General features: G+C 45.0%; 1 protein-coding gene across 1 annotated transcript; it reads left to right on the top strand.

Moving 5' to 3' along the window:
- Nucleotides 1-571: 571 nt before the first annotated feature.
- On the top strand, nt 572-21,439 carry Tmem231 (transmembrane protein 231). The gene is made up of 7 exons (XM_036188488.1): nt 572-1,122; nt 1,224-1,393; nt 13,923-14,051; nt 14,342-14,485; nt 16,545-16,626; nt 19,093-19,198; nt 19,547-21,439. The coding sequence occupies exons 1-7, from the start codon at nt 984-986 to the stop codon at nt 19,722-19,724; spliced, it is 948 nt and encodes a 315-aa protein (XP_036044381.1). The 5' UTR covers nt 572-983; the 3' UTR covers nt 19,725-21,439.
- The last annotated feature ends 420 nt before the right edge of the window (nt 21,440-21,859 follow it).

Below are 21,859 nucleotides of genomic sequence, written 5' to 3'. Positions count from 1 at the left end.
CAGTTACATGGATAAACCCTGTCTTGAAAAACCAAAACCAAACCAAAACAAAACAAAAGCTAACTTTCTTCCATGTTGAAATATTGGTAGTAGTAAGTATTCACATAATCTATCAACAAATGCTAACTTTGGGGAATATGATACCAACACTTATACCTAACTACATACATCAGAAGGAGTCGTGTAATAAATTACCTCTAACCTTTGAACAACCAGGAGATTTGTGTCCTGTTTTCTGGCTTTCCTGCTATGTGGTATGGTGGAAACAGAACCAAATTTGAAAGCAAGAGTACCTGGCTCCAGAACTGTGGCCTTGTTATGTTAAATGGCTCAGACTTCAGTATGAACCACATTGGAGTTTTGGTTTGGTTTTGGTTTTTGGTTTTTCGAGACAGGGTTTCTCTGTGTAGCTTTGGAGCCTATCCTGGATCTCCCTCTGTAGACCTGGCTGGCCTCGAACTTACAGAGATCTGCCTGGCTCTGCCTCACATTGGAGTTTTTGTATTAAGACTGGTGTATCCCAGGCTGGCCTCCAACTCACAATGTAGCTAAAGATGACCTCGAACTTCTGATCCTCCAGCTTCCACCTCACGGGTTTCTGGTGTTACAGATGTGGGCCACTGTGCCTGGTTTAATGAAGTGCTAGGGATGAACTCAGGGCTTCCTGCATGGTAGGCTAACCTCCTACCAGCTAAAGTACATCTACCACCCGCATGTTGTGCGTTAATGGTTGACCTACGGGGAAATGTTTACCAAGTCACCTTCTATGCATATCTGGATAGAAGATGACACAGACTTTAGTGAGTGGAAATAGAGATTTTGCTGTTTCCTTGAAGGGCCCAAAGGCAACGCATAAAATGCATCTACTTTCTAATCCAGCACATCCCGCTAGCCCCACCCCTACTAAAGGCCTGCGAGCTTGCGATTGGTTCCTCTGCCCGCCGTCGGTTGCCGTGGAGACTCGGCGCTAAGGCCTTGCGCTCATGGCGCTGTACCAGCTCTTCTCCCACCCGGCTGAGCGAGGCTATCGTGCCGGGCTCTGCTCCAAGGCCGCGCTCTTCCTACTGCTGGCCACGGCGCTCACCTACATCCCCCCTCTGCTGGTGGCCTTCCGGAGCCACGGTGAGCCTGCCTGGGCTTGGAGAGCCACATGGCTCGGCGCGGCCCTCTAGCCCAGGCCCGCTCTCTTGACCTGGCTCCCCAACCCGCCTTGTCTCCTGCAGGGTTTTGGCTGAAGCGGAGCAGTTATGAGGAGCAGCCGAGCGTGCGCTTCCAGCACCAGGTGCTGCTCGTGGCCTTGCTGGGGCCGGAGCCCGGAGCCTTCCTCGCCTGGAGCACCTTCCCCACCTTCAACCGGCTGCAGGGGGTTCACCTGCGCGTCCCCCTCGTGTCGGTGCGTGGTTCCCGCTGGGGCCCTGGGGGACAGGAGGGAGTTCCAGGGATCCCAGCTTGGATTTGGGGGGGGGGTGGTGCTGGGGGTAGGTCTCATGTATCCCAGGCTGGTCTTAAACTTTATAGCCAAAGACGGCCTTCAACATCTAATCCTCCAGCCTCCACCTTTCCAAGTGTTGGGATTTCTGTTATGCAACAGCCATGCTCCAGTTTATGGGGTGCTAGGAATCAAACCCAGGGCTGTGCGCTTCTGAGAGAGCACTTTACTACCGAGCCACATTCCCAGCCTCACAGCTTGGATCTCAAGGAGCATAGGGGCTGGAAACACAGTCTCTTTGGCCTGCGTATATATAACTTTCTAGATAATAGGTGTGTTTTACTCAAGCTTCTCCGGGTGTCCCCAGAGCGTCAGCCATGCAGTCGGTGTGTTTGAGCGCAGCATCTCTGGTGCTCGTCACTTCAGAGTGGAAAGGTGGCCGTGAAAGACCCTTGATGTCCAGGATGCCGCCGAGTTTCCACACTTGGAAGGCGAGACAGTACCAGCGTTTTTGTGTAGACTGGACGCAGGGGCGGGGGCAAGCGCTGATTGGTTGAGTTCTTGGCTCGTGCTTTGGCCAAGCCACGCCTCTCAGGGTTAGGCTCCCCCCCCCTCCGTATTGCAGCTGTCTTCCATGAAACTGAAGCATTTTACTGTCTGCAGTTTCGTGTTTATTTTCGCATAAGTCAAATGCTTCCTTACAGTCATCCCTTTCCGTTCGTATTCGGAAAATACTTTCCCTTAGACGTATGGAACATCTGGCTTTCCTACTTTCAAACGTGGATTCTTTCAGACACAGCTGATTATTAGCCATATAAGGCAAACTTGTGTAGCTGATGGGGAAAAAAGAATTCAGACTTTTCCGCCAACAGTTAAATAAGAACGTTAAAATATGAAAACCTTGTTGGTCATGTGAATAGCAATACACACACTCTAATTCAGATTACTTTGCTCTTTAATTTTTCCATATATATGTATATATATATGTATATTATATATATAATTTTCAGATCACAAACCTGTAGGTTCGTGGGGAGATATTAAACAGGTATCGGTTTATACGCGATGAGGGAAAAGTAAAGGTTCACTGTGGTTGGTAATGTTATCAGTACTTGTTAACCAACCTTATTAGTTTTAAGGTCTGTAGATGGTTTAATGACATAATGAGTGATGAATTTAACCAGTTATTTGTTGGTGAATGTTTTGTCCCTTCCTAACCTACACTTGTCATCCCAGCTGAGGCAGGAGGATTGCCCCCTTCCCTGAGCTACACAGCAAACACAAGTCCATTCTGTCGCAAAAGAAGATGGCGCTGGCTTGTGAAGTCAGGTTTTCTCCTTCCGCCATGGCAGCAATCCAGCCCAGATTGTCAGGGCTGCTGCAAGGGTCTTTACCTGCTGAGCCATCTCACTGTTCACCCTTACTCCTTGGTTTTTTAAAATTTGCCTTTTTTTTAACTATTAAAATTAATATTTGAATGACAAAATTTTGACTAAATCTTACACCTTTTTTATCCTCTTTTATTCTTTTTGAGATGGGTTATTGTTATGTTGCCTGTCCAAACTGGCTTTGGCTGAAGCAATAAACCCACTTCAGCCCCCTAAGAAACTGGACAACAGGCATGAACACATGGCCAGACTGAAATCATACACCTTTAGGTGTCAATAGAAGCTTTCTGTTGAAATGTTATGCACATAAAGAAAACGAGGCAAGCAAATAATTGTTAAGTGCAGGGAAATAAAACATAAGAAAAAGCAAGGAAGGAAATGCAGTCAGCATTGTGAACAGAACTTCCCTTGTCCTGGTTACCACACTGAATACTGACTGGCCAAAATACGCATCTGGCTCAGTTGAAGGGGTAAGAGGACAGTGCGTGAGGGGGGCTGGTGGCTGCTAACACAGTGGTCCTCCACCTTCCCAGTGCTGTACCCCTTTAACACAGTTCCTCATGTGGAGGAGACCCCAAGCCATAAAATTATTTCTGTTGCTACTTCATAACTGTAATTTTGCCACTGTTACAAATGGTAATGTAGATATCTGATACATGACGACCTCACAGGTTGAGAACCACTGCTCTAATGCTCTAGTGAAGAGTGACTGGGTGAGAGGCCATCGTGGAGGCAGACCTGTGATTCCCTGTGTAGACACTGGACTTCTTAAGGAAAGGCAAGGATAAACACTGGGCTTCCGTTCTTTATTTTTATTTACTCATTCACTACAACTGGCTGGTAGCTTAGTGGGCTGGAGTCAGCTTCTTATCTCTAGAACCAGAAGCCACTCCCTTGAGAGCCCTGCTCCTTGTCTTCCTCCACTTCTGGTACCTGGGTCTAATTTCAAATTTAAGAAGCAAGGCTAATTCTCTTTAATACTGGATGGATGTGCCATGTTCGTTTTGTTTTGTTTGTTTAAAATGGTGGCCGGGCGGTGGCGGTGGCTCAGGCCTTTAATCCCAGCACTCGGGAGGCAGAGGCAGGAGGATCCCTGTGAGTTCAAGGCCAGCCTGGTCTACAAACCAAGTTCCAGGACAGCCAGGACTCTGTTATACAGAGATATCCTGTCTCAAAAAACCAAATCAAACCAAAACAAAACAAAAAAAAAAACCGAAAAACCCAAAAAAGAACTAAAATGGTGGGGCTGTTCCCTAAGGCCTTAAATGTTCCAGGTAAGCACTCTGCGCCTGAGCTGCAGCCCTAGCCGGGTGATTTTGCATGGCTAGGAAAACAAAGGCCTTAGTCTAGGGATGTTGTTCAGTGGTATAGTTCATGTTCAGGCCTCTGGGTTCAATCCCTTACACACACACACACACACACACACACACACACACACACACACACTCACACTAAAAAAAAAACCACACCAGATGTGGTGGCTCATGTCTGTAATCACGACACTTGGGAGGATCATCATGAGTTTAAGGCTAGCCTGGGCTACACAGTGAGTTACATTTCAGGTAGGGCTAAAGTGAGACCCTGCCTTAGAAGAAGTAAGACACAACTCCTTTTCCTAAATCTCTCTTTTAAAACAATTTTTAAAAATTAATTTGTTATTTTTTGTGTATATGACTGTTCTGTTTTGGCTGCATATATGACTGTGTACTGTGTGGATGCAGTGTCCATGGAGGCTAAAAGAGGGTGTTGATCCCTGGAACTGGAGTTACAGATGGTTGTAAACCACCATGTGGGTGCTGGGAATCGAACCCTGGTCCTCTGGAAGAGGAAGTTAAATTAAGCTATTGCTCTTAACCACTGTAGCCCCCCCCCACACAATCTCTTATCAATGATTTATAATTGTTCAGTAAATGACTTGCTTGCTTCCTGGATGAGTGCTTGGCTTGAGGATGATTTCAAGTTGTACTTAGAGATTGATCACTGGTACTGGAGAGGCAGCTCAGTGGTTCGGAGTGCTTGCTCCTCTTGCAGAGGACCTGAGTTCAGTTCCCAGCACCCATTTTAGGTAGTTACCAATCAACCATAATTTCAGTTTCAGGAGGTCTGATGCACTCTTGTGGCCTTTGCAGGAATCCACACTCAAATGCAAATGCATACAGAGATACATATACACATAAAGAAAAATAAAATATCTTTAAATGAATTAATGACTCTAAACACCAAAAAAGAAATTACAAGGCAATCTACAAAATATTTTTAAAGAAAGAAAAATCTAGAAAATGTCAAAAAAAAAAAAAAAAAAAAACAAGTTCCAGGACAACCAGGGCTTCATGGTGAAATCTTGTCTCAAAATACAAAACAAAACAAATATCCATAGATTTCTCTTTTTTTGTTTTGTTTGTTTGTTTTTTCGAGACAGGGTTTCTCTGTAGCTTTAGAGCCTGTCCTGGACTACCCCTAGTTGACCAGGCTGGCCTCGAACTCACAGAGATCCACCTGCCTCTGCCTCCTGAGTGCTGGGATTACAGGCGTGTGCCACCACCTCCCAGCGAATTTTCTTAACCAGATGCCAATCAGATTTTAGGAACTGAGCTAAAATTATTGTTGAGGTATCAGCTCTCTGAATGTCTACTCTTTGAAAAACAAAAAATACATTTAGTTTATGTGTGTAGGTGTTTTGCCCACTTGTATATTCTGGGCACCATGGATATGCAGTGTCCTCAGAAGCCAGCAATGGATCCCCTGTGACTGGAGTTATAAACGGTTATGAGCCTTCATGTCGGTGCTAGGAATTGAACTTGGGTCTTCTGGAAGAGCAGCCAGGGCTTTTAAGAGCTGAGCCATCTCTCCAGTTCCCTCTGGATGACTGCTTTTATCACTGTTTGTATCTGTCACTGTTAGGGTTTGAACATGGTATGTCCCCCAGAGGCTCATGTTTGAACATGTGGTGTTCAGTGGGTGGCTGGTGGTGTTCGGGAAGGTTTTGGAGCCTTTAAAAGGTAACCCTTGCTGGCAGAAGTCTGTCGTGGGAAGCCAGCTTTGACTCATCCATATGCAAAGTCTCTTCTTCCTCAGCCTTCCTCACTGTCCAGGTGCCTGACGCCACCCACACTCAGCACACAAACCCTTGGTTAGCCTGGATCACCCTCCACCCAAACCCCCAGATATCCGGGTGCTTCTATCGCCATGGTGCCAGCAAGTTAGATCATCCCAAACACCTTCCGTAAAAATCTCTGTTAATTTCCACCCTCTCCATTCTCCCATTTTAGCTTGCTTCCTTTTTCTCCGTGTCCCTGGGCAATTACCTGGTGCTGTTTTGTATTATTTGGTACTTTTCCCAGTACAATGCTACCTTTGTACAAAATGATGTTTCCTGCCAAGCATCTTTGGGGTTTGTGTGTGTGTGTGTCTGTCTGTGTGTGTGTGTCTGTGTGTGTGTGTGTGTGTGTGTGTGTGTGTGTGTGTGCGCACATGGAAGTCAGAAGACAAATCTTAGAGTCAGTTCTCTTCTTCAGTTATGTGAGTCCTGCGGATCAAACACAGGTCATTCAGCTTGGCAGCAGGCACCTTTACCAAGTGAGTCATCTCACTGGCCTTATTATTATTACTTTAAGATTAATTTCTATTATTTTGATTTGTGTGTGCACATGAGTGTAAGTACCTATGGAGGCCAGAGGGCATTGGATTCCATGGACCTAGAGTTACAGGTGGTTGTGAGGCACCCAGTATGAGTGCTGGGAACCAAACTCTGGTCCTCTGGAAGAGCAGCACACAGTGCTCTTAACTGATGAATTAACTCTCCACCTCCTGTGAGACCAAAACAGGTTTCTGTTTGCAGTTAAGACAGTTAAGAATAAGATCTGCTGGGCAGTGGTGGTGCCCACCTTTAATCCCAGCACTTAGGGAGCAGAGACAGGTGGATCTCTGTGAGTTCAAGGCCAGACTGGTCTACAGAGCAAGATCCAAGACAGCCAAGTCTCCCTGTCTCCCAAAACCAAAACCAACCAAACAAACAACAACAACAACAACAACAACAACAACAACAAACCCAAAGAATAAGTTCCTGTGCAGGTTAAGGTTTCTGTTTGTAGTTAAATAGTCAAAGAATAAGTTACTGTTTATCCTTGCAAGTTAAGGTTCCTTTTCTTGTTCTTTTTTTTTTTTTTTAAAGATTTATTTATTTATTTATTATGTATACAGCGTTCTGTCTGCACATATCCCCGCTGGCCAGAAGAGGGCACCAGATCTCATTACAGATGGTTGTGTGCTACCATGTGGTTGCTGGGATTTGAACTCAGGACCTTTGGAAGAGCAAGCAGCACTCTTAACCTCTGAGCCATCTCTCCAGGCCCTCTCTCTTTCCTTTTTTAAGATCTATTTAATGTATATGAGTGCTCTGTCTATACTATACCTTTATGCCAAAAGAGGACATCATCCCAATATATAGATGGTTGTGAGCCACCATGAGGTTGCTGGGAATTGAACTCAGGTCCTCTGGAAGAGCAGCCAGTGCTCTTAACCTCCCCCACAAGTTAAAGTTTCTATTTGTCATTAAGAATATGGGACTGGAGAGATGGGTCAGTGGTTAAGAGCACTGGCTACTCTTCCAGAGGACCTGGGTTCAATTCCCAGCACCCACGTGGCAGCTCATACCTGTCTGTAACACCTGTCTCCAATCCAAGCTCATGACACCCTCACACAGACATACATGCAAGCAAAATGCCGATGCACATAAGATAAAAATAATTTTTTTTTTTTTAAAAAAACAAGTAAGTTCTTGTTTCATAGAACTGGTGTAAACTGCAAAGTATGTTTTTCAACCTACATTAAATTTGCAACTCGACCGGGTGGTGGTGGCTCACGCCTGTAATCCCAGTACTCAGGAGGCAGAGGCAGGTGGATCTCTGTGGGTTCGAGGCCAGCCTGGTCTACAGAGGTAGTCCAGGACAGGCTACAGAGAAACCCTGTCTCCAAACACACACACACACACACACAAAGATTGCAATTCTATTCACAGGATGTATATCCTTACCCTTGTTCATTTCCTAGTATTTTCCTTCCTTCCTTCCTTCCTTTCTTTCTTCCTTCCTTCCTTTTTTTTTAATGTTTTGTTTTTTTGTTTGTTTGTTTTTTTTTTTTTTTTTTTTTTTTTAGACAGGGTTTCTCTGTAGCTTTGGAGCCTGTCCTGGAACTTGCTTTGTAGACCAGGCTGGCCTGGAACTCACAGAGATCCGCCTGCCTCTGCCTCCCCAGTGCTGGATTAAAGGCGTGCACTGCCGCTGCCACCGCCACCGCCACCACCTGGCTTCTTTTTCTTTTTTTAAAGATTTATTATATATGTAGTGTTCTGCCTGCATAGATGCCTGCACACCAGAAGAAGGTACCAGAGCTCATTATAGATGGTTGTAAGCCACCAAGTGGTTTCTAGGAATTGAACTCATGACCTCTGGAAGAGCAGTCAGTGCTCCTAACCTTTGAGCCATCTCTCCAGCCCATTTTTTGTTGTTGTATTATTTTTTTGAGGCAAGGTTTCTCTGTACAACAGCCTTAGCTGTCCTGGAACTCACTTTGTAGACCAGCCTGGCCTCAAACTCACAGATTGCCTGTCTCTGCTTCCTGAGTACTGGGATTAAAGGTGTGCACTACCACACCATGCCCCAGCTCATTGTATTTTTGTTTCTTTCTTTCTTTCTTTCTTTCTTTCTTTTTTTTTTTTTTCCCCGAGATAGGGTTTCTCTGTGTAGTTTTGGTGCCTGACCTGGATCTAACTCTGTAAACCACTCTCGAATTCACAGAGATCCACCTGCCTCTGCTTCCCGAGTGCTGGAATTAAATGTGTGCACCACCACTGCCTGGCTCATTTTATTTTTCTAACAATGTATAACAGCCAACTCTCTTGCCCCCAATAATACTTACCTCTCCCATAAAAGAGACCTTAAGAGGTTAACAGGGGCTGCTCTCTAAAATCCCAACGTAGAGAAAAGCAAGTAGGCTGGCCAGTCCCAGATGCACCCCAAAATACAGCTTACCTTAATCAGACAATCAGCTTGTTTCCTCTTCAAATTTCACAGGATTAATACTCCCTCACTGTTAGTTTTTTGAGATGAGGTGTTGTATAACTTAGGCTGGCTTCAGACCTTGCTGTGTAGCTTAAGAAGACCTTATCCTCCTGATTCTCTGTCTCTGCCTTCCCAGTACTAGGATCATGGGTGTGCACCACCATGCCTAGATCTTTTATTATTTTTTTAATAAGGCAGTTTTCTTGTCTTTCTTTCTTTTTTTTTTTAGATTTATTTATTTATTATGTACACAGAAGAGGCTGCCAGATCTCATTTACAGATGGTTGTGAGACACCATGTGTTTGCTGGCAATTGAACTCAGGACCTCTGGAAGAACAGTCAGTGCTCTTAACCTCTGAGCCATCTCTCCAGCCCCCATGCCCAGATCTCGATCTCTTACTCATTCATTCATTCATCTATCTACCTATTTATTTGTTTGTTTGTTTGTTTATTTATCTATTTATTTAATTTATCCATGTAGCTCAGGGTGGCCTCAAATTTGTAGTGATCCTTCTGCCTCAGGCTCCCCATATGCTGAGATTATGATGTGCCCCCACCATACTTGGCTATTCTTTGTTTTGTTTTGTTACCTTTTTTTCTCTTTCTAAGTCTGGACAATTTAGTACTAAAAGGAAATTTGAATTAAAACACCTAATCTCCACTTGATTTTATTAGCCAAAAGGCTGAAACACAGTAAAACACCCAGTCTTAAACCCTGTTAGACTGTTTCCTAGCTGTGCCTCTGATAACCGCCCTGACTTCCTATCTAGAGTTTCTTGTCTGAACAATGTGGATAGCGCTTGTTCTCTCTGTCTGAGGCTTGACATGTACTGTACAGATCAAGTGAAGTGAGTTCCTCTCCCTCCCACAACCTGCTGGATCTGCACCCTCCTGGCAGTTCTCTCCTCTACCCTTGTAAATAGAGAAGCGTGGTCTTTATCTTCCTGTCCAGCTCTAGTCCAGGAGACAGTCTGGCCCCCATAGGCTCACAAGAAATGGCACCATTAGGAGGTGTGGTCTTGTTGGAGGAAGTGGTCGCTAGTGGCAGGCTTTGAGGTTTCAGAAACTCAAGCCAGGCCTAGTGTCTCCTCTTCCTGCTGCCTGCTGATTCAGATGTAGAACTCTCAGCTACTTCTCCAGCACCATGTCTGCCTATATATCAGCATGCTTCCCACCATAACAATGATGGACTAAACCTCTGAACTGTAAGCCAGCCCAAATTAAATGTTTTCCTTTCTGAGAGTTGCCATGGTCATGGTGTCTCTTCACAACAATAAAACCCTAACTAAGACAGAAGTTGGTATCAGGAACTGGGATATTGTTGTAATACACCTGACTTTGCTTTTGATTGGAGGAATGTGGAATCTGAGGCTTCGGGTTCAGAAAGCATTGGAAAGCTTTAAGTGTGGCTTAATGAGCTATATTAGTAGGAACAGGGAAGACAGTGGTGCTGAGGGTGATTTGAACAGTGGGGGCCTGCTTCAAAAGGCTCCAGAAGAGAGGAATATTAGTATGTGGCCTAGAGATTGGTCTTGTGATATTTTGGCAAAGAATGTGGCTGTTTTCAGTCCTTGTCAAAAAAAAAAAAAAAAAAAATCTGCCTGAGATTAAATTGAAGAGTTTGGATTAACAGCTTTGACAGAGGAAATCTCAAAACAGCCTAGAATAGACTGTTGTGTGGTATTAGTGTTCACTCTTATACAAATTTATAATGAAAAGAAACAAGCTGAACAAATAAAAATACAAAATGTACAGTTCAAGTAGGAAAGAGGCATCAGGAAGTGTGAGCAGACAAAAGAAAAGCCTAGTGCTAAGTGGAATAAAGGGAGTGGTGACCTCAGAGCAAGATCTCACACAACTAAGTTTTCAACTTGGAAAAGGAATTAAAGAAAAGCTTAGAGCCGGGTGTGGTGGTGCATGCCTTTAACCCTAGAACTCCAAAGGCAGAGTGAGGCAGATCCCTAAGTTCAAAGCCAGCCTGGTCTACAGAGCTACTTCCAGGACAGCCAAGCTTAGGTAGTGAAGATGTAATTGAACAAGGAATCCATGTTCTAGCAAGCTGCAAACTTGGCAGCTTTGTTCATGTGGTTCTGACTTTAGATTCAAGGACAGAAGAAAGGGGTTATGGAACCTCCTTCCACAACTGAGGAAAACTTCTAAGGCCATGGATGTGTCAGGGGTATCCCTGCTTGGAGGTCTAGAGAGTCATTTCATGAAACTGTGAAGGTGAAGCCCAGATCTCCTTGGAGACCTCCAAGATACTGGAGATGCCAGAGTTGTGAGATACTTGTCAAAGAGAGTTACTAACAGGGAGTGGAACCAGCCCAAGAGAGAGAAGTGTGTTGCAGTGAACAAAGCTGAAAGGAGTTGGTGATTTGAAGAGAGCTTTGACTTCAGACACGGAGATGCAGAATTTGGAGTTTGCCCAGCTGTTTTTTGGTCTTGCTTTTGTCCAGTATTTCCTCACTATGCTTCTTTCCCTACATTTTGGAATAGTAATGTATTTCCTGTGCCATTGTATATTGGAAATATGTAAAAAAAATCATCTTTATTTTATAGGGGATTATAGGGGATGAATCTCAGAAGAGACTTTGAACATTAGACTTTTAAGCAAGGTTTGAGACTTAGAGATTATGGGTACTTTTGAAGTTGGACTAACTGCATTTTGCATTATGATGTGGTTACAAACCTAGGGGGCACCAGAGAGTGGAATGTAGTGGTTTAAATAAAAATGGCGTCCATCGGCCCATAGGCTGTGGCACTATTAGGTGTGGCCTTGTTGGATTAGATGTGGCTTTGTTGGAGGAAGTGGTCACTGGGCAGACTTTGAGGTCTCAGATGCTCAAGCCCGTGTGGCAGTTACTTCCTGCTGCCTACACATCCCAATATAGAACTCTCAGCTCCTCTAGTACCGTGTCTGCCTGCATGCTGCCGTGCTTCCCAATGCTACAATAACGACCGAACCTCTGAACTGCGAGCCAGCCCCAATGAAATGCTTTCTTTTAAAAGAGTTGCTGTGGTCATGGTATCTCTTCACAGCAATAGAACCCTGAACTAGGACAGCCCTCTTCCTTATAGCAGCAGACGCTAACTCACAGATGACCCAGACGCCGCCACCTTCCCATCCCATTCATATTGCCTCTGCGGCTCTCAGCAGCCCTGGCTGCACAGTTCTCTCCTCCCCCAGCCCATAACCGACGAGCTAGGACAAGGAGAGTAGAAGCCAGCGGAGGAAGGACAGTAGATGTAACAAGCCTAAGAAAAGGACATTGTTGCCTTGAAGGAAAGAAGTCACTGAAAGGCTCTGAAAGCAGCTATCGCGACCCTAACCTTGCGCACTTGAGAAAAATCCCTTCTTCACAGAGTGAAGCTGAGCATCGAAGTGCAGGTGTGTGCTCGTGCCGTCCCTTCTGCTGGCCACTGGCAGCTCGCTCTGACGCCTTGCACCCACGTGGCAGTTCCCAGCACCCACGTGGCAGTTCACAACTGTCCAGTTCCAGGGGATCTGACATCTTCACACCAGTGCACATAAAATTAAATAAATTATTAACCGGCGGTGGTGGCGCACGCCTTTAATCCCAGCACTCAGGAGGCAGAGGCAGGCAGATCTCTGTGAGTTCAAGGCCAGCTGGTCTACAGAGTGAGTTCCAGGACAGGCTCCAAAGCTACACAGAGAAACCATGTCTGAAAAACAAAACAAAACAAAACAAACAAACAAAAAAAAAAAAAATAGGGGCTGGAGCGAAGGATCAGTGGACCTGACTTTAGTCCCCAATACCCACATGACGGCTCACAACCATAGGTAACATCCTCCCAAAGTGCCCTTCTGACCTCTGTGGGTCCTAGGCATGCACTTAGGGCACATACATATGTGCAGGCAAACATTGATAGCCATAAAATAAAAATACATTTTAAAGAAATGTATAAATAGAGCTTGGTGGATTTATTTAGTTTGCTTGGTAAATGCATGATGATTAGCATTAGATTTTTTTTTCCCCATTTAAACAAGCTGACTTAGGGATGGAACTGTCACATAGTAGTGACGCACTTGCCTAACATGTAGGAGGTCCTAGGTTCAATACTTAGCACTCTAAAGAAAGACAAAAGGAGTGAGAGGTAGAGAGGGAGAGGAAAAAGCAGTCTCTCCCTGGGGGCTGAAGACATGGCTCTGTGATTAAGAGCCCATACTCTTCTTGCAGAGGACCCAAGTTAAGTTCCAGCACCTTCATCAGGTAGCTCACAATCACCTTTAATTCAAGCTCTAGAGCATCCAACAATATCTTCTGGCTTGCACAGTCACATACATGTACCTATGCATAGTCACAGGTACACATAAATAACGATTGTTTTTCTTTTTTAATATTTATTTATTTATCTATCTATCTATCTATCTATCTATCTATCTATCTATCTATTTATTTATTTATTATGTACACAGAAGAAGGTGCCAGATCTCATTACAGATGGTTATGAGCCACCATGTGGGTGCTGGGAATTGAACTCAGGACCTTTGGAAGAGCAGTCGGTGCTCTTAACCTCTGAGACATCTCTCCAGCGCGTTTGTTTGTTTTTCGAGGCAGGGTTTCTCTGTGTAGCCCTGGCTATCTTGGAACTCACTCTGTAGACCAGGCTGGTCTTGAACTCAGACATCTGCTGGTCTCTGCCTCCTGAGTGCTGGGATTAAAAGTGTGTACCACCGGGGTTGGGGATTTAGCTCAGTGGTAGAGCGCTTGCTTAGCAAGTGTAAGGCCTGGAGTTTGATCCTCAGCTCCAAAACAAAAACAAAAAACAAAAAAAAAGTGGGTACCACCACCCAGATATAACAGTTTTTTAAAGATTTATTTATTATGTATACAGTGTTCTGCCTGCATGCCAGAAGAGGGCACCAGATCTCATTATAGGTGGCTGTGAGCCATCATGTGGTTGCTGGGAATTGAACTCAGGACTTCTGGAAGAGCAGCCAGTGCTCTTAACCTCTGAGCCATCTCTCCAGCCTCAGATACAACAATTCTAAAAAAAATAAATCTCTTTCTTTGGCCTTTGTAGGCTAGAGAAGAGGACCGGAACCAGGATGGGAAAATGGATGTGCTCCATTTTAAACTTGAACTTCCCCTACAAGCCACAGAGAGTGTTCTCGGTGTGCAGCTCCTTCTGACCTTTTCCTACCAACTTCATGTGAGTCAGTCCTCTCTTCTTCCTCCTTTCTAGGGAGAGCCACACCAAAGATGGCACTTACGGAATATTGTTGGGACATTTAACATAGGCAAATTGAATATTCTTCATTGGGGGTAATATTAAATTACTTGATTAATTATTAATAGGTCAGAGGATTCTGGGCAGAAAGGTTCCTGTGTGGGCTAGCCCAGGTGTGGCAGGCCTGTCAGCTTCAGCTGCAGACAGGTGGCTTGTGAAACCTCCAGGCCCTACAGACCAGACAATGGCGTCTCTCTTTTTAATGATTTCAGAGGATGTCAACATTTGTGATGCAGAGCATGGCGTTTCTTCAGTCCTCCTTTGCTGTCCCCGGGTCACAGTTATATGTGAATGGCGACCTGAGGCTGCAGCAGAAGCAGCCACTGAGCTACCGAGGCCTGGATATCAGATACAATGTAAGGATGCTTCTTGTGGTCTAGCTCTTCCGTGCCTATGTTTATCACATCCTTTGTAGGAAGAGAAATTTGAGCTTAGAAACAGCATTTAGATCTTCTTATGTGTATGAGTATTTTGCCTAAATGTATGTATGTGCATGTATGTATGTACACCACAGATGTGCAGTGCTGGATCCAAGCCCAGGTCCTCTGGAAGAGCAGACAGTGTTCTGAACCACTGAACTCTCTCTCCAGTCCCATCATGAATTCTTACAAAATGCAGAAAGGGAGCTGGAGAGCTGGCTCCGTGGTTAAGAGCACTGGCTATTCTTCCGGAGGACCCGGACTGATTTCTAGCACCCAGATGGCAGCTTACAGGCACTTGTAATTCCATCTCCAGTGGATCCAGCACTCTCTCCTGGCCTCCTTACATGCTGCACATACAAAGTGCACAGAAATACATACAGTAAAACACACATACACATAAAGAATAATAATTTTTAAAAAGATCTAAATGACACACCTTGGTTTATACCCTGAAAGAGGGGAGACTGAAGAAATAACTTGTTGCTCTCAGCTGCACATCTTCCCAGTGTGCTCTGTGTTAGTTTATCGCTTGCTGTAACCAAACGCCCTACGAAACAACAGAAGGGAGGAGAGATTGATTTTGCTCACAGTTTCAGAGGTTTTAGTCCATTCTGGTGGGAGAGAGGGGACTAAAGAGCTTCTCACGCCATGATCAGCAGGGGGCAGAGTGGAGCAAGATGCAGCGTGTCATCCCCTCCCCACCCCCCACCCCCACAAGGTCCCAGTGCCTTGCTTCCTCCAACTAGGCCCCACCTTCAACAGCTCCACTCCCTAAACCACCCAATGTCGGTTCACATTTGAATCTATCAGTGGGTCAAACCACAGATCAGGCCTGGGCCTCCTGTCCCCATCATTTCTGGAAACGCCTTACACCCAGAGGTGCGCTCTACTAAAATCTCCCAAGTGTTGCTCAGGCCAATCAGTTTGACCGTCAGGATTGACCGTCACATCTTCCAAATGATCTTGTAAAATGCCTATGTAAATACATTGCCAAAGAAATAGTTACCACTTACTGAGCAGGTGACATATGCCAGCCCAGAGTGAGAAAGTTTACAGATGGGTGTGGTGGCATGCCTGCCCTAGTAGTCCCCTGAGGTGGGAGGATCACTTGAGGCCAGGAATTTAAAAAACTAGCCTGGGTAACTGAGCAACACCCCATCTCAAACAGAAGTAAAAAAGAGGTTAATATGTCACGTTTTTCAGTCTCCATGGTGGCTTCCTGAGACACCTGCTGGCTCAGCCCTCAGCATTGTCCGTACAACAGCCCTATGGCCATGGCACATGCCAACAGGACCAGGGTGGAGGGCATACACTTAAAGCTGCACGGTTAGCATAACCTGTTTTTCCGGGAGGAAAACGGTTGTTTTTATATGAAAATCCACTAGACACATGGGGGAAAGAAGTTTAGCTATCTCCCAGCTCTCCAGCCTCTGTTTTTCCTCATTCCCTTTGTCTCATTCAGGTGCACGCATAGGCCCTTCTGCTGGTCTGTGAACCCGCAAAGTGAGAGAGAGAGAGAGAGAGAGAGAGAGAGAGAGAGAGAGAGGTGAAACCTGTGGTACATGGACATTAGCCCTCATTTCTATCACCATAAAAGAGTTTGTTCATCCCTGAAGAAATGATCACTGATACAGTGATACAGGGCTGGAGAGATTTTTCGGTTCCCAGCACCCACATCAGGTTGCTTACAACCACCTATAACTTTAACTCCAATGCCTCTGGCCTCCATGGACACCTGTACTCACATGTGCATGTTTACTCCCACCTTACACACACACACACACACACACACACACACACACACACACACACACACACACCCCTATAAATAATAAAAATAAAACTCTAAAAAATGATGACTGAAACAGCAATGTGTCACAAGAATAAGGTCTCTGGGCTTAGGGTGGTCTCCAGGATTGAGCCTGGGTGAGCAGCAGGGTGGAAAAAAGTGGGGAGGGGAGTGCTCATAGCTTGTCCTCCTACCTTGCCCCAGGTATCTGTGATCAATGGGACTAGTCCTTTTGCCCATGACTACGACCTCACACACATTGTCGCTGCCTATCAGGAAAGGAATGGTGAGTTCCCAGGAGAGGCCACTGGGCCAGTGCTCACAGACTTCCCAGGTTGTGGGCTCCATGAAAACAAACAGCTGGCATGCTTTCCAAGATGGAAATTACAAGCCCAGGGGAGGCTCGGTGATGGGCGGGAGATGGGCTTGCCAGATTGTCCTCTGTGTCCTGCCCTCACAGCCACATCCTTCCCCACTTACCACCTGTAGCCCAGCGGGTTAGTGATCACTCACCTTGTTTACACCATCACTGGCATGGCTGTTTTCCTCTTACTAATGTGCATTTGTGCCTAATTGAGTTATCCCTCATAGTGCGCCTATAAAAAAATCCAGTGACAATTTACTGTCCTCTGTTTCCAGGTGGCTATGTGTGGTGTGTGTCAGACAGTCTACATTTCTAGCCTGACTACAGATAGTGTTCATCCCCTAGAGGAGCACCCCCATGCTTTACTTAGCACACCAGGCTTGTTGATGGTCTAACATTTTTCCTAAAGGCATCAAAATTGTTTCTTGGCAGCAAGATACTATAGATGATACCCACAGACATTTCACAAGTGGAAGGGTTACAATTCTAGTATGTCTTTTTTTTTTTTTAATTTATTTATTATTATGTATACAGTGTTCTGTCTGCATGTATGCATGCAGGCCAGAAGAGGGCACCAGATCTCATTTACGGATGGTTGTGAGCTACCATGTAGTTGCTGGGAATTGAACTCAGGACCTCTGGAAGAACAGTCAGTGCTCTTCACCTCTGAGCCATGTCTCCAGCCCTCTAGTATATCTTAATAAATCTGATAACCATTGGCCTGAAAATCAATTCTTCTTCTCTTTATTTCATTCACTCTTTGTCCATGTATAAATAGTTTATACAACTTTCATTCTTTGGGGCTGAGAATATAGTTCAATTGGCAGAGCTCTTGCCTAGCATGCACAATACCTAGGTTCAGTCGCCAGTACCACATAAAGCCATAAAGCATGGTAGCACTCAGGAGGTAAAGACAGAAGTATCAGAAATTCAAGGTAACATAGTGAGTCAGAGGCCAGCTTAGTTACCTGAGATGCTATCAAAAAAAGGAGCCAGTGAGATGGCTCAGTGGGTAAAAGCTTTTTCTATAAGCCTGGTGATCTAAGTTCTATACCTAGGACTCACATGGTGGAAGGAGAGCACTGGTACAGCTATACACACTCATTAAATAAATGAATGTATTTAAAGGGGACACGCCTGGTGACGTGGATCACCAGTTAAGAGTGCTGGCTACTGGCAGGGCGGTGGTGGCGCACGCCTGTAATCCCAACACTTGGGAGGCAGAGGCCAGCAGATCTCTGAGTTCAAGGCCAGCCAGGGCTGCACAGAGAAACTGTGTCTCAGAAAAGAAAAAGAAGGGGCTAGAGAGATGGCTCAGAGGGTAAGAATACTAACCTCTCTTCCAGAGGTCCTGAGTTCAATTCCCAGCACCCACATGGTGACTCACAACCGTCTATACTGAGATCAGGTGCCCTCTTCTGACCTATAGGCATACATACAGGCAGAACACTGTATAAATGATAATGCTTTTAAAGGAAAAAAAAAGAGTGCTGTTACTTTTCCAGATTACTGGGGTTCCCAGGAGCCATGTTAGGCAGCTCTCAATTGCCTATAATACCACCTCCAGGGGTTCCAACACAGCTGTCCTTCAGACACCTTCCCACACAAGAGTGTGCGCACATAAAGCTTAGAAACAAAAACACGGCTGGAGAGATGGCTCAGAAATTAAGAGCACTGGCTGTTCTTCCCAAGGTTCTGAGTTCAATTCCCAGCAACCACATGGTGGCTCACAACCATCTGTAATGAGATCTGGTGCCCTCTTCTGGCCTGCAGGCATATATGCAGGTAGAACACTATATACATAATAAATAAATAAATCTTAAAAAAAAAAAAAGAAAGAAAGAAAAGAAAGAAAGAAAAAAGAAACAGAAACACTTTGGGATCCAAGTTCTTATTTATTTAATTATGTAATAAAAATATTTCCCGGGGGCTGGAGAGATGGCTCAGAAGTTAAAGGACACTGGCTGCTCTTCCAGAGGTCCTGAGTTCAATTCCCAGCAACCATATGGTGTTTTACAACCATCTGTAATGAGATCTGGTGCCCTCTTCTGGTGTGCAAGCATACATGCAGGCAGAACACTGTACACATAATAAATAAATCTTTAAAAAAAAATTTCCCCTACACTGCTATACCATTTTAATTGCCACTTTTTCTAGAAACATAGTATTTCTTCAGTTAGTTCTTCAGCAATGGTAGACCACATAAATCCTTTGCAAGTTTTTGACATATTGTAGCAGAAATAGTTTGGCAAGTATTTTAAATAATGTGTGAGCAACTTTGCACATTTAATTGCTCTTTTCACTTCTTTGCATTCTGAAATGCAGAATATCTGCCTGCATTCAAAGACTACTTATATTTCGGATTAATGATTAATGTTTGTGTTGCAGTTACTACCATCCTGAGTGACCCCAACCCAATCTGGCTGGTGGGCAGGGCTGCCGAAGCTCCTTTTGTGATCAATGCTGTCATCCGATATCCTGTGGAAGTCATTTCATATCCTTTCTGTTAGCCAGTCAGCGGTGGCTCATTCCCACTAAGAAAGGAAGGGCTCCTTCGCTATCCCAAGTAGGAACAGATGTAGGACTCACAAGATAGGAAATTGCTGCAGCTCTGTAGCCCCCAGGCAAATGACTGCTATTCCCACAGGAAAGAAAAATCCATTTCCTGTTTCTTTCTAAGTAATTTTTCTGGATCAGAATTATCCATATTTATATCTTAATAATCTCTGGTTATCCATTTTATCTGAAGAGTATTTGAAATATTCTTTCTATTTCCCATCTGACCTGAACTTTGGGGTAACTGTTTCTTACATGTAGCTGTGGCCTCCTTAACATTTTATACCTACCAGCCAGGCTTCTGGGAGATGATAAAGTTTGCCTGGGTTCAGTATGTCAGCATCCTACTCATCTTCATCTGGGTGTTTGAAAGAATCAAAATCTTCGTGTTTCAGAACCAAGTAGTGACCTCCATTCCTGTAGCCGTGCCCCAGGGAGAGCTGGGTAAAGAGCACTTATCCTGAGAAGACCACATCAGGAGACTCGAGGGACCATGGCTACCTCATCCCTAGCTTCTGAGAACTGTGACTTTACACCATTTCTGCAAAGAGCCTGCTGGACACTTTCAGGCTCGCATATTTCCCCCTCAGAGACAAAGAATGGTTCTTTCAATGTAGCACTCCACAAACCCTATGCCTTCAAAGCACCAAGGAAACCCCAAGGACAAGTTTGTAGAAAGGTCCCAGAGTTACTAGAGGCTATGGTTTTTGTTTTGTTTTGTTTTTGCTTTTGCTTTGGCCTTGAATTTCAGGAGAAAATTGTAGTCAGCTCATACATCTTTGGAAGAGTCCCACCTCTGGTTAATGAAAGACTTTACCCCTTTTGAACTGGGCTGCCCTGTGCATTCCTCCTACTATTATAAGCTACGTTTTAGCTTCTTCAGGGCTCTCTCGAGAAATATGCAAGTCCCTAGTACTTTCTACTCCTGTGTGTCTACACATTGTCCATTCAGAACTTTGATTTCCAGAACTGAAGCCTTTAACTGGAGAACTGAAGGGAGCAGGCCTAAATACAAGAGTCCCAGAAACATGTGCATGCGGGTGGGTAACTTAAGGGCAGGAGGACCAGACACCTGCCCTCAGGCTAATAGATGGGAGCCTGTCATCGGCTCAGCTGAACAGCCCTCTGTTCTTGCCCTGCTGTGGCTGGCTCTGTGCCCCGTTTCTTGCCCTCTGTCTGTGTCCCCCAGGATGGCGGCTGAAGTCAGAAGTACTGTTTTATTTGGTCTGTGTCCCCACCCCCAGTAGCAGGGAAGGATGTCAGGCTTCTAACAACAGGTTCTTTCTCTCTGGTCCTCACCCAACAACCTGGCCACCTGGCCGTCCTCCTCTTTGACGGCCCACCCCCTTTCTGAAAGGATATGGGTGACCGAGGGGTCGGTGGCGGTGTTGGCTTCCATTGCCTAACAACCGCGGGGTTTATTTGGAGGCTGAGCCAAAAACTCAGTTGCTTGCAGTTCCGTGACTAAGGAACAGGGTATTCAGCAGAAGGGAAGCTTGGCGGGAAGCGTGAGGAGCAGGTAAAGAGGAGGCTAAGCAGGGCATCTACCAGAGTGACAAGCAGCCCAGCCAGGGAGCCCTCTCATCTAAAGAAGTATCCACAAAGAACATGGCCAGAACAAGCTCCTACCTTGCAGAGAAAACTGCAGTTTGGCCTTATTCTTGTGCTTGAGAAATTGTGCGGTCTTAAAGGACAGGTGGCTCTGTTTATGACATCACCATGTTATTAGCCCTGGAAGGACATACCTACCCTACCACCCCATGCTTCATGTCTAACCCCAAACACACTCCTCAGTATATATCTTAGTTTACCTTGGAGACTCAGTTCTGGTTTCCAGAGCACCTTTCTGTCAGACTGAGCAAAGTAAGAATTTTGAAAACAAAGCTATTTTGAAGTATTCAAGCAGAAAAATTCCCTAGTACTAGTTTCTCTGATTTCACATGTACAGCTATTTATATGCCTGTGATTTTTTTTCTGGAGATTTAAATGAAAAATGGCCTCTGATTTCAATTTCAAAAAGGTTATGAGAAGGTTAGGGATATAGCTCAGTTGGAAGAGTGCTTGCCTGGCATGCACAGAGCCCTGGGGTCCATCCTCAGCAGCATTTAAAAACTTCATCCAAGCACCCTGGAGGTGGAAGCAGAAGGATCAGAAATTCAAGACTATTCTTTTTTTTTTGGGGGGGGGGGCTTCCGAGACAAGGTTTCTCTGTGTAGCTTTGCGCCTTTCCTGGAACTTACTCTGTAGCCCAGGCTGTCCTCAAACTCACAGAGATCTGCCTGCCTCTGCCTCCTGAGTGCTGGCATTACAGGCGTGCGCCATCACTGCCCGGCTCAAGACCATTCTTGAGTTAGAACCCAGCCTGGGATACTTGGGACCTTGTCTCAATAAAATAAAATAAGGAGATGGGGGTGAGAGTGTGATCAGAATATATTGTATGGGAAAAAAAGCTAACAAGATTCAGAAAGATGAGCAAAGATACAGACTACTTTGCATTATATTAAACTATCAGTAAAATTTGTATAAGAGAACTCAATGATGTTTTATAAATTTCTAATTAAAATGTCTGGAAAAGAGGTTTCCTGTGGCTTCTGGAAGG

Source organism: Onychomys torridus, chromosome 5 (assembly GCF_903995425.1).
Source record: "Onychomys torridus chromosome 5, mOncTor1.1, whole genome shotgun sequence".
NCBI classification, from domain to species: domain Eukaryota; kingdom Metazoa; phylum Chordata; class Mammalia; order Rodentia; family Cricetidae; genus Onychomys; species Onychomys torridus.
This window is presented reverse-complemented; position numbering and strand designations above follow the sequence as displayed.

Bases quoted from the DNA above. Each gene is read 5' to 3' on its own strand.
- Tmem231 (XM_036188488.1), top strand. From the start codon at position 984: ATGGCGCTGTACCAGCTCTTCTCCCACCCGGCTGAGCGAGGCTATCGT. The intron at 1,394-13,922 runs GTGCGTGGTTCC...TGGCCTTTGTAG, and splicing joins TGCGCGTCCCCCTCGTGTCG to GCTAGAGAAGAGGACCGGAA. The intron at 16,627-19,092 runs GTGAGTTCCCAG...TTTGTGTTGCAG, and splicing joins TGCCTATCAGGAAAGGAATG to TTACTACCATCCTGAGTGAC.